General features: G+C 39.1%; 1 protein-coding gene and 1 long non-coding RNA gene across 7 annotated transcripts in view; one reads left to right on the top strand and one right to left on the bottom strand.

Annotated features, from left to right (window-relative positions):
- Positions 1-18,785, bottom strand: part of agap1 (ArfGAP with GTPase domain, ankyrin repeat and PH domain 1) — a 131,871-nt gene that overhangs the window by 87,613 nt on the left and 25,473 nt on the right. For 4 of the 6 annotated variants that reach the window (XR_009804602.1, XM_061889319.1, XM_061889320.1 and 1 more), the window contains 5 exons: positions 2,084-2,142; positions 1,923-2,010; positions 1,058-1,072; positions 487-572; positions 215-356 (listed from right to left, as the gene is read on the bottom strand). Coding sequence is in view for 5 of the 6 variants with exons in the window: in XM_061889319.1 (XP_061745303.1) it covers positions 215-356; positions 487-572; positions 1,058-1,072; positions 1,923-2,010; positions 2,084-2,142 (390 nt within the window). In the remaining variant the exon portion in view is untranslated. The remainder of the gene's footprint in view (positions 1-214; positions 357-486; positions 573-1,057; positions 1,073-1,922; positions 2,011-2,083; positions 2,143-18,785) is intronic. The other 2 variants (XM_061889321.1, XM_061889317.1) reach the window with 1 other exon arrangement.
- LOC133544199 (uncharacterized) lies at positions 2,960-17,122 on the top strand. Its single transcript, XR_009804603.1, has 3 exons — positions 2,960-3,408; positions 12,789-12,993; positions 16,902-17,122. It is a non-coding gene; the product is annotated as an uncharacterized LOC133544199 (long non-coding RNA).

Genomic DNA, 18,785 nt, shown 5'->3' with positions numbered 1-18,785 from the left:
GTTTTGGGAGGGTTAAGCACTAATGAAATTGATATCAATTAATTTCAATGGGCAGGGCTGTTTTGAGACAAGTGTTCTGAGCCAAAAGCAAGAAGAACTAGGTTTCCTGTGTTAATCCAATTTTTTGACCAGTCAGATGAAGGCACTTAGATGCAAGCCTGTAAACAGCGACCTACTGGAAATGATGCGTGTGCATGTAATGTGCATGTCAGACCTTGCGTGCCGACTAGAACCAAGGGCAAGTCGGCAGCGTTCCTGTAGTTGGCCAAGCGATTGAAGTAGTGATAGACCGTCTGGAAGCTGATTTCATCCTCAAGACTGAAGACGAAGATGACTGCGTCCACCCACAAGGCAAACTGCAAGGTCAGCAGATAAGCATGGCGGACATAAATATTGGAACATGACAGCTCATTTACTGGATGGAGAGCACACTCAGACTCGATTTCACCCTGATAAGTTTGGGAGAAGTAAAGTGTTATCCATTACCTGAGCCTCGGGCGGACCCCCTTCATCCCTGATGAGCAGCAGGTGACTCTGCCCATCAACCACGATCTCTTTCTTGAAGCGTCCACCTGTAGGAAGCAGCAGCAGTCAGAGAGCAGCATGGGCTCATCAGAGACTAACCTAATTGGACTCTAAACCTTTTGTCATCATACTACATAGAACGATGGATTAAATGATGCTTGACATCCTCCTCTACCGACTGTTTGATTATGTGAGGGAGGCGAGAGAAGATGAAATCTATCAGAGCTTCAAAAGCGACTATAGTCCTAAATGTTGAAATGTGTCTCAGTCGGAAAGTTAGGAAGCAGAGAAATGTTACATCCATCATCGGTGAATGTGCTTGATGAAGATGAAGAGTGATCTAAAATGAAGGTTGCACCAGCCAGCAAGTTCTGCTTGGGATTGTAACATTTTATAGTCGGTGTTTTAAATCGTGTTCCGAGACAGAACCATCAGAGTACTGATACAACAATTGAAGCACAGCCAAGCAGTTCTGGCCATGCTGCTGCAACCGCTCAAGCCAAATGAACGAGAGGAAGATGAGGATAGTTACCTGCATCCACGTCAGCTAGTATACAAGAGCAGCAGCAAGAAGAAGGTAGAGAGGAGAGGAGAGAAAAACATAGATGAAGGGTGCAAAAAGCAGATTTTTGGCCAACTTCTCTAAGCACAGTCTTCGGCCATCGTTCTGCACGGATACAAGTCTTGTGTGTCTGAGCACTCCTGAACACACCGCAAGTTAAGCTTGTGTTCAGTCACAGCTGGCAGCCTCAGAATAGTTTTGGTTAGCGGCTTTGTGGCACAGAGAGCGCTGCCTCAGCTCCCAATCAATCAGCATGGGAATGAAGACTAAGTCATATTTTTAGATTCCAGGAATTTGAAAACAACACAGCTACTTTTCTCAGCTTATAGTTTTGAGACCATGTCAGAGAACTGTCCGGAATCTTCTCTAATAATAATAATAATAAGCTGAAAGACCAGAGAGCAGAAATAGCAGTGGTGGTGAGAGCTGAACTTGAAGCAGCACGAGACTGCAGGACCACAATCACAACTGTGGGGGATCCCCATCACCACAAAGTTTGGCATCTCAAGCAAGAAAATAACAGTCCCAGCTACTTTGCCTGGGTCCACGTGTGGGTCCTCACACAAACAAACAACTTTCTTTATACACACGGAGGTGTGGAGATGACTAATGTTAGTACCTTGCTATTTACTTCATGTTGATAAATATCTTACAAACAGATAGTGCAGCTGAATAATACATCAAAAACATGCAGCTTTTTTGTGACATCCCACTTCCTACTTCTCTTAGCTAGAATCAGAGCACATAAATGAAAAATAATGGGCAAAAAGAGCCATTTTTTTGTTGACTCCTTGTTATCTGGATGTTGCTGGTCAAAAGTAAAGATGTTACGTACCTTCAGGCGACTCCTCCTGGACGTATGTTCCTGTAAGGTACCTGTGGACCAGTGCTGACTTTCCACTGGCCAGGTTACCCACAATGCCCTGCAGAGAGAGTGAGGTTTTTTTTGGACACTGACAGTACGTTGCAGACTTGGAATTAGGAGAGCAAACTCACCACTTTGAGTTCTGGCACGGTGCGACTGAGAGTCCACTCCTGGCTGTTCACAAAAGCATCTAAGAAAAAGAAAACACATGAAGTATTTTTAAAGGCCAGCCACTAAGACCATGGCATGTACGGTATGTTACATCATCTGGCCAACATCCTTTTTTTAGTGGTCAGTGACTAAAACCTGCCAGTTTGTTCTATTTCTACAGCAGGAACAAGAGGAAGATTAGGAATGGCATGTGTCCTATGCTGTCCTAATGCACTGCATAGGACACGTAGCAAGAGTGGTCCTCAGGTCCTGTTGATCAGGGGCAGTAGCTCCACAGCCACAGATCCACTTTTAACCACTAATATCACAGTCAAAATGAAAGCTTGTTCCCATAGGCACCATAAACTGTTAATAATGTTTAGCCAAAAGTGTATATTATATATACATAGTATTTATATAGGTGTGTGTGTGTGTGTGTGTGTGTGTGTATGATGGACATGTGTGTATTTTGGGTATATGGATTTGTGTATGTATGTGATTATGTGTGTATGTGTATGTATGTATGTATGTATATATATATATATGTATATGTATGTATAGGCACCATAAACTGTTAATAATGTTTAGCCAAAAGTGTATATTATATATACATAGTATTTATATAGGTGTGTGTGTGTGTGTGTGTGTGTGTGTATGATGGACATGTGTGTATTTTGGGTATATGGATTTGTGTATGTATGTGATTATGTGTATGTATGTATGTATGTATATATATATATATGTATATGTATGTATGTATATATATATATATATATATATATATAGTATGGATGTGTGTGTATATATGTGTGTGTACATATGTATATATGTAAGTGTGTGTGAATTTAAATGAAGTATATAGAGATAATATATAGCATCTACGCAGCAACCACTGAACTGAATCATATTATATATATTATTGTATTATATATTGTAAATATATATTGTATATGTATAGGGGTGGGACCTAATAAGTTTACTTCTTCCCACTCCCTTTTGAGCCAATCTACAAAAGATTAGTCACATGTAATGTTTACAATGTAGGTGTAAAAATAATGTATTGATATATTTCTTTTGTATTTTATGTCATTCTCTTGTTTTGTTTGCATGGCTCAAAATAAACCATTCATTCATTCATTCAATGAAGAAAGCCTGTAGTGCTCTAACCTTTAAGATTGATGATGGGTTACTTTAAAAACATTAGATTTTTCACAGCATGTAGACTGTTTCCCGACAGACATAAGTGGTGTCCAAGCTGACCTCCTGCAACACAGGATTGGAACGGTCCATCAAGGGCCACACTTAGGTAAGTAGGCCAGTAGGCCGCACTATGCCAGACCTTCTCATTAATTCATTAGATGCAATCTGTGAGTATTACTGGTATTTTGGATCAACCCAATTATGCAGCTTCTATGCAACATGTTCACACCTTCAATCTTATCAGTTTGGAAATAATCCCAGAGAATCCATAGACACAGGAGGATATTGTTGAGGTTTCCACAGCCCGTGTGGAAACTCACTGCCTTGCAGGATGTTGATTCAGCTGCTTCCTGTTATCGTGGCCATCTACTTGGTACGATTCGCTGGCAGTAGAGACACAAGCTACCAGGCCTTGAGCATGGTCAAGAGATGACACGCTACTTTTAACCCCCACAGCAACAGCACGACATCTATCGAGCTTTGTGTTGACTTTCTACAACATTCCATGGGTCACCACGGACAAGTTTTAAATTGTCTCCAAAAACAGGTGTCACTGGGTAGATTATGGGTGCAGCGAGGACCAAGTGTGGCCCAGTATGGTCCCAGTCCTATCAACACAAAGAGGAAGAGGGGAGATGAACCATGGAAAGAGGGGACTCTCTTTCTGGGCGGTAAAACAACGGATTCTAGCACAGTGTTTTTCAACCTTTTTTGAGCCAAAGCACCTTTTTTGCGTTGAAAAATGCGGAGGCACACCACCAGCAGAAATCGTTAAAAAACGAAGCTCGGGTGAAAGTAAAAAGTCGTTGTCACAATTGTTGGATATGACTTTAGGGCATGCATCACTATAGATCTTGTCTCAAAGTAGGTGTACTGTCACCACCTGTCACATCACACCCTGACTTTTTTGTAGTGTTTTATTTCTTGTCTTGCGCTCCTATTTTGGTGGCTTTTTCTCTTTTTTTTGGTATTTTCCTGTAGCAGTTTCATATCTTTCTTTGAGCGATATTTCCCGCATCTACTTTGTTTTAGCAACCCAGAATATTTTTGTTGTTTTTATCCTTCTTTGTGGGGACATTGTTGATTGTCATATCATGTCCGGATGTACATTGTGTAGTAAGTTTTTGCGGTCGTCCAGCATTCTGTTTCTGTTTACTTTGTAGCCAGTTCAGTTTTACTTTGGTTCTACATAGCCTTCCCTAAGCTTCAATGCCTTTTCTTAGGGGCACTCAAATGTATTTATTTTTGGTTTAAGCAGTAGACACCTTTTTACCTGCACGCTGCCTCCCGCTGTTTCTCTGCAGAGCTCTAGACAGCACAGACACTCAACAACAACACATCATTTGCAGACTATAATTACTGGTTTGCAAGAAATATTTTTCAACCCAAATAAGTGAAATTAGATCATCTCCCACGGCAGACCAGACTGCACAGTGGTTGAAAAAGACTGTTCTAGAGTACTGGAGCCCAAATAGAAAATGCTCTAGAAGAGCCTTCAGACTTTTTAGGGCTCTTGGGTTCACTAAATAAACCAGCGATTGTAAAATGCAGATTTCAGGATGGAACATATGGGAAAATACAATTGGCAAGATATGATAGTCCTAAACCGTTTAGTATCTTGAAATTGCACCTGAAGTGTACCAGGAGACAGTACAGGTGGGCCAGTATAGGTGTAATAGGATCCCACTTTCTTGTCCTTGTCAAAAGCCTAGCAGCCGCATTTTGTACCAACTGCAAAAATAACAGTACTCAAGACGAGAGGCAACCAACGCAGGTATAATGATCTCAGCGTCACTAGTCAACATATTTTAGCGCTATTACGGACATGAAATCAAGTAAAATGAAGAAAGATGGCTTCAAACATCACAAACACGCGCATGCACAGACCTACAAAGCCGTGTGTGCACACATGCACTAAAAGACAGAATGGCAGTTATTTCCTTCAGGGCAGGGTGTGTGTGAGGGACGTTACCTGTCATCTTACAAATCAAGGAGGCCCCGCCTCACCACTCACTTGTGATATCGTATTAGTTCCGCCTTTACCCATTATGCTTCTCAAGCCTTCTAACAGTCAGTTTGTCTTGTCTGGAGACACTCTTTCAAAAGGGGCAAAAGGGGCAAATAAATGCTACTTCCACCTGTTACCATCTCAGTACAACATGCAGAGAATAGTTCTTTAAAGAGCTGTGTTTGTGACTACATTTCTACAAGTAGCAACACATACCTTCCTGCTGTTATTCTGTGTGTGTTTAGGACATAAAAAATGATTGGCAAAGTAAACAAAAGACAGAAATGATAGTGTGATTCTTCTTGGTTAGTAGATTAAAGAGACTTTAACCAAAAGACACATTTTCCATTTGTCTCATCATCAAGAAGACCAAAGTATTGCACAATTACTCAACAACCCACCACTAAGGGGCAAGTAAATGATAATGGCTTAATCAACCTGGGTGAGCAGCAAGCAAGCAGCAGCCTAAACATTCATGAGGCCATGCTGAGGCGCCAGCACATGTTACACCAGCTCGCCCTGCACAGGGTAATAAGCACATGAGAAAAAGCATCAACTGTATGAACTAGCTACAGCTAAGGTTGGCCATCGTTTGTATTGATTGATTGACTGATTCCAGTCCAAAGACTATACAAATAGGAGCCATTACCTCCCTGCTTGGCACTCAGCTTCAATGGTTGGAATTGGGGGTTAAATCATCAAAAATGATTCTCAGGCGTGCCACCTCTGGAGCCCACTACTCCCCTCACCTTCCAGGGGGTGATCAAGGGTGATGGGTCAAATGCAGAGGACACATTTTACCACACTTAGTGTGTTTATGACAATCATTGTTACTTTAACTTAACCATTGGTACTTTAACAAATCTGACACTTTTCAGATGCAGGGTCAAAAATGTACTATGAATTTCTCACAGGACTTTTTTCAACTGGTATATGAATATCTTTTGAACTTAAATATAAATGTTTTTGGCCTTGCGACGAGGTGGCGTCTTGTGGTTGAAGGTAGACGGACAGTGATGGCTGTAGTCAGGGTTGGGTATACCCTGTCTTCTGCCTGAGTGCAGCTGGGATAGGCTCCAGCCCCTGCTTCTATTACTCATCATAATCCTTTTGGTTCTCAAAGTCCTCCTTTATCTGGGGCCATATATTCAAAGTTTGTAAACATTAGCAAAAGACAAAAGATTTGCATTGAAAATGGGAGTCAACCTCTGAAAATGTAGAAAGTTCCACGAGAATTGGAACGTAAGACCCGGTTCCCATTCATGCCCAATGCTCGATGCCCAACCCTAACTACAGCCACTACTGTCCAACTACTATCAACACACTATCGCTCGCCCGAGATGGGAAGCTAACAATCCAAATAGTTATGGCTGCTCACATGTGATTATCATTTAAGCTATAATCCTGACTAGAAATGTCCCGATCTAAATTTTTTACATTTGATCCTGATCTGATTTCAAGTCCCAATCCGATACTTAGGCAATATATTATAGAAATGAAAAGGTTTATATGGAGGGACTAAAATAAACCCAATATGGTAGTACCTCAATAGTGTTAAGGGACTTCATTTGTAAAAAAAAAAAAAAAAACGACGAAAAAATGATTTTGTGAAAATAAAAATATACCTCTCATCATTCTACTATTAAGTAGGACTGGGCGGTATTCCGGTATATTTTATAAAATAGTATATGTATTTGAGACAATACCAATATTTACTCCCGGCGTTTACCCACGCTTCATAGACTTTCTTTACTATGACATTCAGAGCAATGAGCAGAAATCACGTTGTGTCAACACCCTCCGTGATGCTTTGTTGGAATTGTGTGAAGGCATTCACACATACAAAAATATTGAAAATGTTGGAGTTCCCTGGTTCATACCTGATCAGCAATACGCTTCATCCTTGGCATGCCACTTTTGAAATAGTTTAATGTCAACAAGACAGCAACTTCAATGTAGGAAATATTGTTTTTCCTAATGAAAGCAACAACCAGCACACAAAAACACATACACAATGCTACTACATGCCATGGGAACAACGAACAACAAATCAATCAATCAATGTTTACATGCACAAACCACAACACAAACCACTATGAAGCTAAAAGCTTTCAATCCAAACAATACCCCGTTTGTGGACAATAACACATGACAGCCATCGAAACACATTTAATCTCTTTATTAACCAGAGGTAACACAATCCGGTGAAAAGATTCAACAGAGCAGCAGTCTGATAAACTGCCACTGCTAATTGCTAAAGCTAACAAATAGAGCTCAGCTGGAACCCTCACTGACATCACACACAAAAGGGAGACGTTAACGAGGCAGGAGGGTCTTCCAGCTCTGGCTTTTGCATGTTGTCGTAGCCTGGTCGTTGCTGGCATGCTGTGTGTTGTGCCGCGGTGTGCATTGTTTACACAACGTGCGGTACGCTACTTATGTCCGGCCGTGCGGTGTGCTACATAATATGTCCGTGTGGAAACTTGTTCTGTGCACCTCTGTTCTGAACCGAACCCCCCGTACCGAAACGGTTCAATACAAATACATGTACTATTACACCCTTAGGTAGTAGTGTTGTCCAAAATGTATTTTGATACTTTTCAAAATATAAGGGACCACAAAACATTTCATTATTGGATCTATTTTAACATAAAATCTTATGATAAATTAAACATATGCTTCTTATTGCACTCAAAGAACAATTTTACAACAGGTAAGTAAAATTGCATTAAATAACACAGTGACCATACTGGACAACTTCACTTTTCATAATAAGTAAGCCAAGGGATTAAAAAGGCTCTGAATTGGGCTGCTGATGTCTGTGTTGCCTTGCATTCACTTGTGTGTGTAAAAGCTGCAGATTTTGTGTGAGTGGGCAGGCACGCAAAGGCAGTGCCTCTAAGGTTTATTGGCGATCTGTACTTCTCCCTACGTCCATGTACCACTCCTTACAGCGGCCTTTTAACAAGTCATACATTTTACTTTTTGGAACTGATACCGATAATTTCCGATATTACATTTTAAAGCATTTATCGGCTGATAGCATCGGCAGTCTGATGTTATCGGACATCTCTACTTAGCATTCATGACTGCCTGCTGTTGCACTGATCAACCTAGTGGTGGCTCACATCCATCACACACACAGCTTTTGCGTACACATTTGGTAAATAAATAACCAGAAAATTTATATTTTGTTGTTTTCTTACTGTACCAAAAATGAACCGAACCGTGACCTTTAATCCGAGGTATGTACCAAACCAAGATGTTTGTGTACCGTTACACCCTTACTACTACTACCCATTCATAGAATGATCAGGCTGCATGGACTACACAGCTGAAGGAGGTGAGAAAAGAAGAGAAAAAGGTTAACAAAACACCAAAGAAACAAAATTGAAGAAATAACACGCATAGGAAGCACTTAAGATGACTAAAAAGGAAGTCAAAAAACAGCTCAAACTCCAAACACAAAAAAACGGACTGACCTTGACATCATCAGGAGACTCAGCAGATCCAGCCCCAGCATTACATGCAAGCACCAGCACGCACACACACTCATAAGTTATGCAAATGAAGGCAAGAATGATGAGACGTGTTTACATCAACATAGTCTTACTTCAGATGTATACTTGGAATCTCTACTCTTGCCTCGTTGTGGTGGCAGGTGACTATGTGCACATTTATCATCTGCCCCGTGGGTTTCAGCATTATGTAAGCACCTTAATCAGCAGGAGGTAGATGACAGTGACACTCTTCTGGCACGCCAGTGTCGGATTACAGGAAGTCCTCGGGTGTGATGAAAGCACATTTTCCAACATGATTGGCCGAGCCAAGCAGGAAGTTTGCTCTTCAAGGAGTTGCAGATGTTATGGGACAGATGTTAGAGTCACATAATGTGCTAATGACAAATTACACCAGACCTGGACAAATGAAGGCCCGGGGGCCACATGCGGCCCGTTGACCTTTTCCATCTGGCCTGCTGGACATTCCCAAATAATGATTTTAGATGTTTAAGATGTAAAGTGTAGCTGCCATTATGATGTCAACTCACCTTTATAATCACCCCAAGTCTTCAACTATACTAAGTCTTTACATGCTTGGAATACTCATCATATACTAGTTATTATGCTCATCTAATTAGTTACCATGGTCATCTAATTACTTATCATGGTCCTCTAATTACTTACCATGGTCCTCTAATTAGTTACCATGGTCCTCTAAGTAGTTACTATGGTCCTCTAAGTAGTTACTATGGTCCTCTAAGTAGTTACCATGGTCCTCTAAGTAGTTACCATGGTCCTCTAGGTAGTTACTATGGTCCTCTAAGTAGTTACTATGGTCATCTAATTAGTTACTATGGTCCTCTAATTAGTTACCATGGTCATCTAATTAGTTACCATGGTCATCTAATTAGTTACCATGGTCCTCTAATTAGTTACCATGGTCATCTAATTAGTTACTATGGTCATCTAATTAGTTACCATGGTCATCTAATTAGTTACCATGGTCATCTAATTAGTTACCATGGTCATCTAATTAGTTACCATGGTCCTCTAATTAGTTACCATGGTCATCTAATTAGTTACTATGGTCATCTAATTAGTTACTATGGTAATCTAATTAGTTACCATGGTCATCTAATTAGTTACTATGGTCATCTAATTAGTTACCATGGTCATCTAATTAGTTACCATGGTCATCTAATTAGTTACTATGGTCCTCTAATTAGTTACCATGGTCATCTAATTAGTTACTATGGTCATCTAATTAGTTACTATGGTCATCTAATTAGTTACTATGGTCCTCTAATTAGTTACCATGGTCCTCTAAGTAGTTACTATGGTCATCTAATTAGTTACTATGGTCCTCTAATTAGTTACCATGGTCATCTAATTAGTTACTATGGTCCTCTAATTAGTTACCATGGTCATCTAATTAGTTACTATGGTCATCTAATTAGTTACTATGGTAATCTAATTAGTTACCATGGTCATCTAATTAGTTACTATGGTCATCTAATGAGTTACCATGGTCATCTAATTAGTTACTATGGTCATCTAATTAGTTACTATGGTCATATAATTAGTTATTATGGTCATCTACGTCACAGCAGCTCAGACGAGGCACCAAGCAGCGTGGGCGGGAAGCATTTCCACAGGCGTGGAAGGAGATTTTCACAACTATGTTCTAAAGCTTAATGATATATATAATAGAATAGAATAGAATAGAATAGAATAGAAAGTACTTTATTGATCCCTTGGGGAAATCCAACAAATATCAGATATATCAGATTGTAGTTGGGTGTATTTTGTACCATGCGCGTTCATATTTCACTGGTTGTTGCATTTTAGTTGCATTTCACTTGATTGTAAAATATGTTGATCGAGATAGGGTGTGACATTCATATTTTGTCAATATTCAGTGTTTTATCCTTCATAGAAAAAAATAAAATTCCATTAAGTTTTTTAAGGCGGTCTGTCATAATGTTTTAGCATTCAATGAAACATTATTGTAAGATTTTGTATTAGTGTTCCTAAAATATATACACCGGCCCCCAGACACATTTTTTTTCTCTAAATGTGGCCCCCGAGTCAAAATATTTGCCCAGGCCTGGATTAGATTGTACCATATCAATCCCAATATATTGAATATACAACAAAAATGCTAGATGGGTAGGTTGTGAGTTCAAACCCCAGCCGAGTCATACCAAAGACTATAAAAATGGGAGCCATTTCCTCCCTGCTTGGCACTCAGCATCAAGGGTCGAAATTGGGGGTTAAATCACCAAAAATGATTCCCGGGGCGCGGCCATCGCTGCCGCTCACTGCTCCCCTCACCTCCCAGGGGGTGATCAAGGGTGATGGGTCAAATGCAGAGGACACATTTCACCACACCTAGTGTGTGTGTGTGTGTGTTTAGTTAGGATCTGCCCCTGTCTTGAGATGCTATGTCACGCAAGACAAACACGCCCCTTGACTTCTTGCACCCCCTCTGAACCATATACACTCACCACAAACTCCAATTTGGGCCCGAAGAGGAAATGGTGGTGAGGAGGAGTGTCAAGAACACAATCTTGACCCCCACCCAATCACATAGGGGGAGTTACTGCTGCGCTGCTTTAAACTCACACTGATGGTTACTAATTCTGAAACACACACACACACACACACACACACACACACACACACACACACACACACACACACACACACACAAACTATTCACTAACCTAAGTGAGGGAAACGGTCAGAATTAAAGACAAAGAATAGGAGCAGGAGGTTTAATATGCATGGGCTGATGGATAGCAGAGATGGACTATCTAGAAGGGGGTCTTCCATCCATCTTTTTGATAATGCATGCATGTGGCTTTTGACTCACATTACTTCTGCACGGCTGTGGATGTAGGTCACAAACTCTGATGCATACCCACACGCACCCTCCTTTAAACAAGTGCATGCCTATATTGACAGTGTGCAGGTTCTAGATGCACTAACACATACTCTCTAGCGGGGGTTAAGAGTTATGATATGGAATAAAAGCCATTTCGCGCCCTTTCACACTAACTAAACAATCGGGATCACATCCACCCAGAACCCTCTGATTTTTACTGTGCAAATAATACAAACTGTAGTAAGATAAATAAATAATACAAATGTACGATGTAGTTGTATTCATATATATATATATATATATATATATATATATATATATATATATACTGATGATACACAACGTTCTTACAACCTTCACAATGTCATTAAAAGAATCAACTGATCTGTGTTGAAAAGTGTCAGAGTGGTATTTATTTAACAATGTTTAATAATGTGCTTGTAGTTTGCAGCGATGTACAACTGCACTGCATCATACTCAGTTTCTAATATTTTTCCATCAAATGTAGTAAATAATGGTCACCTAAATATATAAACCCTAAACGGTGGCAAGTAGGATGTTGTGTATTTTGTATTCTACTTTAAATATTGTTAAACTCTATCCAGTAACAAGAAGAGTTTCCAGCTCTCAAAGAAATACTTCCAGTATCTACACATAAACCAGTAACTCACCATGCCTTTGATTAGCTTGCCAGAAGGTTCTAGAAATGTAATGCACTATTATGCACTGCAATATAACAGCTGCTGTACGCTAACCGAACAATGAAATATTTTTAAAATGGCTCTTGCGTGAACAATGAGTACTAATTTGAAAAATAGTATACTACAGCAATTAGGAATCAGATGTCAAGGTTCACTTTTAGCTTTGTGAACGTCACATCTCTCAACCACACAGTGAACATTTTGTTGTTGTTTTTATCTCTGTTATGTACGCTTTTCTGTTAGCCAACCACTAAATGTTGTATAACTTTGAGAGTCCGCTGGAATGCAAAGTTAACGCGATAATAACGCGTTAACTATAAATTTTAGTAACAGCACAAATTTTTCTAACGGCCGTCTAACGCGATCACTTCCTTTTTGACCCCCCTGCAGTGCCGTAGCGGGAGAAATTGGCTGCTGTTCACTTGCTACTGATGAGCCACAAGCGAGCAGAAATGGACAAAAGATAGTCTACTTTATGGAAATATCAGGTTCAAAGTCATTGCAAGTTGTTCTCCCGACAAGAAAAGACTATTTCCCACCCTGAGAAGAGGCGACATTCCTGCAGCAAACACCTGCTGCTCGCGTCGTTCTAGAGGTGGGTGGTGCTTCACTTCCATGTTCAGTTTACAGTTAAGGTGATAACAGTGATAACATTTAGATTGTTACTGTGACTGATTTAGTAAGTAAGATGGCATAAACGCTCAACAGAAATGAAAAAATGTTGAAAGGAGACTTTTTTATTGCAAAGAGTTGATCCGACATAACTTTCATCAAAACAATCACACACATTTCCTGCTGGCTTCAAAATAAAAGCGCAACGCTGTGCACCCGGTTTATCGTCGTTTAGGGTTTCTCCTTAATGTACGAGCTTCACAAAAGCCGCCACACCTAACAAAATAAAGTAATATTTATTGTAGTGTTCAGAAGAAAAAGTCTGACGCTATTTTCAGCTTGTATAGTCAATTTTTTTTACTAACAAGGAGCCCACTTCCAACAAGTATTCCCTCCGTGCACACACGTCTGTCTCCGTGCACACACGTCTGTCTCCGTGCTTCACTCATAGACATACACCACTTGTCCATTCTCTGCCCACACAGTGTGTTCACGGACCATGGGAGAAATGACCACAGTGTGTTCACAGACCACGGGAGAAATGACCACCATAAGACACCAACATACACATTCACACCAGCCATATGCACAGACTTTTCTGGACGTACTCTAATATATTGCAGATATACCCTCACACAGTGATCTTTACAATTCAGGATAACACTGGCAACTTTTAATGAGAGAAAAGCTCCCAGCAACGCAAAGCAAGTGTGACGTCAGGCTCTTTGCAACTGGCAGACATGGCGCGACAGAATCGAAACACGAGTACAATCGCCAATAACACCAACAATAGATACTACATTTGTTGCCAAAAAGTGACTAAAAGTATTGCAGGAATCTCTACAAAAAAAAAACTTTAAAAGTACATTGTATGATATAAGCAACAACAATTTAAGAATAAAACAAAATGATATTATGTAAGAAAAATATACATGTTAATACTAACCTTAAAACCAGATCTGTTTTAAAAGAATATTCACATGTTTTGCCTTTTAAAGAATATATGCATCATAGCAAATCATGCGATGACATCATATCAACTACGCCCCCACCGCCACAGGTATTTTGGGGATAGCCTGACATTAACTAAATTAAAATGTCTTATATTGTGATTATGCTTTGTCAGAGAGGTTTTGTAATGTTATTCTGTGATATTTGCACCTAAAGTAATGCTAATACATCAGTTTAGGAATAAGGGGGCGGATTATGGCAGGTTGAAATATTGTATAAATTCTTGTATAACATGTTTTGGTGGATTACTCAATTACGGAATAATAAGCAGGCTCAATATTCAATTTTATAAATCAATAGAGAAGTTTAAAACATTTCATGCAAAAATATGAAGCCACCCTCCCTGAAAATTATCTGGCCAGGGTACACTTATGATGGACAATTATACCTATCTGTCATTAATTTTGAACAGACTGTGATTAATCGCGATTAAATATTTTGATTGTTTGACAGCCCTATTTATTATCGTTATTATTACTAGATTGGACAACGGGAGCCATCTGTAAACACTCAACTGGCGTTTCAGAATGCAAGTCTATCAACGTCCTTGTTATAAAAGAACATACATGTGAAGTGTACATTATGTTGATATGCCAATTCATGATTCAGTCTGTGTGTGTGTTAGAGAGAGAGAGAATAGTTCTGCACAAATTATTTTTTAGGTTCAGTAAAAATGTACAAGATAGGCTCCAGCACCCCCCCGGCCCCGAAAGGGACAAGCGGTAGGAAATGGATGGATGGATGGATGGATGCGGTAGTGGGGTCCCAGAAGTGAGGGGCTGTGAACTTGACTCAATCATGTGATTTGTACTGAAATAATCTAAAAAAAAAAAAAAGTGTTTTGCATGTATTATTAACTATTTATGTTTTAGTAGTATTATTTACCAATCTTGCCAAAGTTGTTCTTGTCAATGAGTAGATGAGCATCACAGTTGAGGTGAATGTTTAAGAGTCACACCATCACAGAATCAAAAGGTGTTTAAATATTTTTGGGCAACAATTAGCATCCATCATTAGAAGTACTCTTTAAGAATGTCAAACATCCAACATAACTCCCATTCACACCCGAACCAGTCTGTCTACATTCAGTTAAACGCACTAAAACACTCAATGTTTACAATGTTCTGTTCTTCTCCCTCACTGAAATACATTTGTATCTTAAATATTTGTAGCAACTTAATAAAACGGAATTTGACTGGACAATTATTTTTAAATATGCGATTTACTGTCATTATTGTGTTATCTACTCACTACTTTATATTACTATCATTTTATTAATCCATTCAAATTCAAATGTGAAGGTACATTATTATTTGAGTCCAAACTTGGTGTTTGGTATGTTTTTACCCACTGGGAGCGATGTCACATATTAAAACGGGCTGACTTTAGAACACAAGTGTCAAACTCGAAACCCAGAGGCCAGATCTGGAAAAATCATTTAAGGTGGCCCAAGAAGGCCTGGAAGTAGTGTGTCTACAAGGACTTTGTTTTCTTACTAAATGTATTTGTTCTTTATTTTTTAACAGGAAAAAGTACATGAAATGAACACAATTGCATATATATGTATTCAATATATAATGTAACACGTATTACCATAAAATACTTTTTTTCCCCAAAAAAAACCCCAAACACTCAAATATCTTACTTACATATGAATCTGTAATAATAATGTTGTTCATGTTAATAATGTAGTGTTGCATTTGTATGAATTTAGGTTATAAAGTAATCTGCAATGGCAATGAACTATTACCTTTGTTTTTACTAATAATGTACCAAATATTAAAATAAATATCTGACTGACTTTTGATTTCCAAAAAATTATACTTTGTAAAAATTCTAATAGATTTTATGGTATCATTCTCTAAAAATTTTAATGTGGTACCTTTTTTCATTTACAGTAATACGCCGCAAAAACAACAACCATGTATTTTACAATTAAAAAAACGGAAACTCAGGATTTTACTGTAAAAAAAAAGTGATACTGTTTTTCTATTTACTGTAATAAACTATAAAAACCGCAGCCACAAATTTTACGGGGAAAAAAACCTGGCCAGTCTTTTGCCAGAATTTTACTGTAAAAAAACAAGGGTGCAATTTTTCCATTTAAAGCTGCCAGTTTAATAGTTCTACATTAAAAAAATATAATGGTCAAATGCATAAGTAATTGTATAATAATATCATGAGGGGAATCTTTATTTATTCATGACCCACTGTTCCGAGCGTCCCTCTGAGGCCAGACTTACCTGTGAAAACAAGTTTGACACCCCTGCTCAGAAATTTCCTGCTCCTTATTAAACAGGTACAGCAGGTTTTTATTCTGTCCATCCATATATTTACACTTATTCTAGATTGACTAGTATGAATTTAGGCTAGGATAGACTATCTGTCCCACAATGGGGACATTATGTGGTTGCGGTGGTAATTTAAATGTGAAGTTAATTAGTCTTCTACAGATTGGTACTCTCCTTTCCTATAGCGTCGGGGAGCACGTTTGATATTAAACCTTAATTAAACATAACGAATGGACTGGCCTTATTCATCTTATTTACACAACATTTCTGTCTCTACATGTTAGCAAGTTTAAAATGTCTTGTCCGTATCATGTGCAGAGGAGTATTCACATTATGTTCACTTTCATTTTTATTATGAAAGTTGGAGGCTATCAAAAGTAACTGTGCAAACGTGAATAGGTTTGTGTTCATCCACAGCATGCCATACAAAGTGATTGGCTGTTCTGAGGCGTGTTTCAAAGGAAACTGAAACACTACTGAGCCTATCTAAATTTAAATAAAGGTGCTGCTATAGGTGCCCCCACCCTACCTATAGTGGACTCAAGACGAAGACAAGAAAGAACAAACAAGTGTTTTTTTGTCAATGCAGTACAAGTACAGATGGCTGATAAGATGAGACCGCAACATCTGGAAGAGCAGCGAAACACAGCTGTGTGACAAAGTGACATTGCACAGCCATCAGACTGTATAATGCATATGTTCCTTCTTGACTGCACTTAAATGTAGAATATATTTATATTATTCATATCTTATAAATTATATTTATATATATAATATATGTCATATTATCTATTTTTATTATTGTTTATTGTGAGCGAACTGTGGTACTGAATTTCCCTCAGGGATCAATAAAGTACTTTCTATTCTATTTTGCTACCTCACTTTAGCTACCTCAACTTGCCAGCATTTTGAGATATGAGCCAGGGCCGCATGGTTATGGTCAAAATGATCATCTTCATTTTTATGAATAATGAAATGGGGTTAGTGCGTCTGCCTCACAATACGAAGGTCCTGAGTAATCTTGAGTTCAATCCCGAGCTCGGGATCTTTCTGTGTGGAGTTTGCATGTTTTCCCCGTGACTGTGTGGGTTCTACTCCGGCTTCCTCCCACCTTCAAAGACATGCACCTGGGGTTAGGCCCTTCCCACCTCCAAAGACACGCACCTGGGGATAGGCCCCTCCCACCTCCAAAAATATGCACCTGGGGATAGGCCCCTCCCACTTCCAAAGACATGCACCTGGGGGTAGGCCCCTTCCACCTCCAAAGACATGCACCTGGGGATAGGCCCCTCCCACCTCTTAAGACATGCACCTGGGGATAGGCCCCTCCCACCTCCAAAGACATGCACCTGGGGATAGGTTGATTGGCAACACTAAATGGTCCCTAGTGTGTGAATGTTGTCTATCTATCTGTGTTGGCCCTATGATAAAGTGGCGACTTGTCCTGGGTGTACCCTGCCTTCCACCCAAATGCAGCTGAGATAGGCTCCAGCCCCCCCGCGACCCCAAAAGGGACAAGCGGGAGAAAAATGGATGGATGGATGGATGGAAATGACAATTATTAATCATGATTCTTCATTAAGTTAGGTAACAGTATTGGGAGTGTTGACCACTACTCCATCACATACTTTGTAATGGTTTAAAAAAAGGCTATCCAAAAACAAATATTTGTGTTGTTGAATACAAGTATCAATGTGTCATCTTTTGGTTCCATTATATGATGCCTTTAGGTCTATTTTTCCATTTCTGATGCTTTTTATGGTGCCATAAAAAACAATCATGTTTCATGGGTGTCATCAATTGCACACCCCTGTTTGACCTAATCATACATTTGATCGTTTTTGTCGTATGAAACATGTAAAATAAATGTTAAAATACAAAAATATACCGTATTTTTCGGTGTATAAGTCACTCCAGAGTATAAATCGCACCTGCTGAAAATGCATAATAAAGAAGGAAAAAAACATATATAAGTTGCATTTTTGGGGGAAATGTATTTGATAAAACCCAACACCAAGAATAGACATTTGAAAGGCAATTTAAAATAAATAAAGAATAGTGAACAACAGGCTGAATAAGTGTAGGTTATATGAGGCATAAATAACTAACTGCTATGTCAAGCTAACATATTATGGTAAGAGTCATTCAAATAACTATAACATATAGAACATGCTATACCTTTACCAAACTATCTCTCACTCCTAATCCATAAATCCCATGAAATCTTATACGTCTAGTCTCTTACGTGAATGAGCTAAATAATATTATTTGATATTTTACGGTAATGTGTTAATAATTTCACACATAAGTCGCTCCTGAGTACAAGTCGCAAGTGCGACTTATAGTCCGAAAAATACTGTAGTTGTTTAGTGGAACAATTAAACTCGTGTGAAAGAGCCCGTCAATGCACAATTATACTTTTCGCAGTGTCTGGATTTATACGCAGGCGACCAGGGGGTGCCAGGGTTTGCCA

The sequence above is a fragment of the Nerophis ophidion genome, linkage group LG27 (assembly GCF_033978795.1).
Source record: "Nerophis ophidion isolate RoL-2023_Sa linkage group LG27, RoL_Noph_v1.0, whole genome shotgun sequence".
NCBI classification, from domain to species: Eukaryota; Metazoa; Chordata; class Actinopteri; order Syngnathiformes; family Syngnathidae; genus Nerophis; species Nerophis ophidion.
The sequence above is the reverse complement of the archived record's forward strand: the minus strand, read 5'-3'. Positions and strand labels throughout refer to the sequence as shown.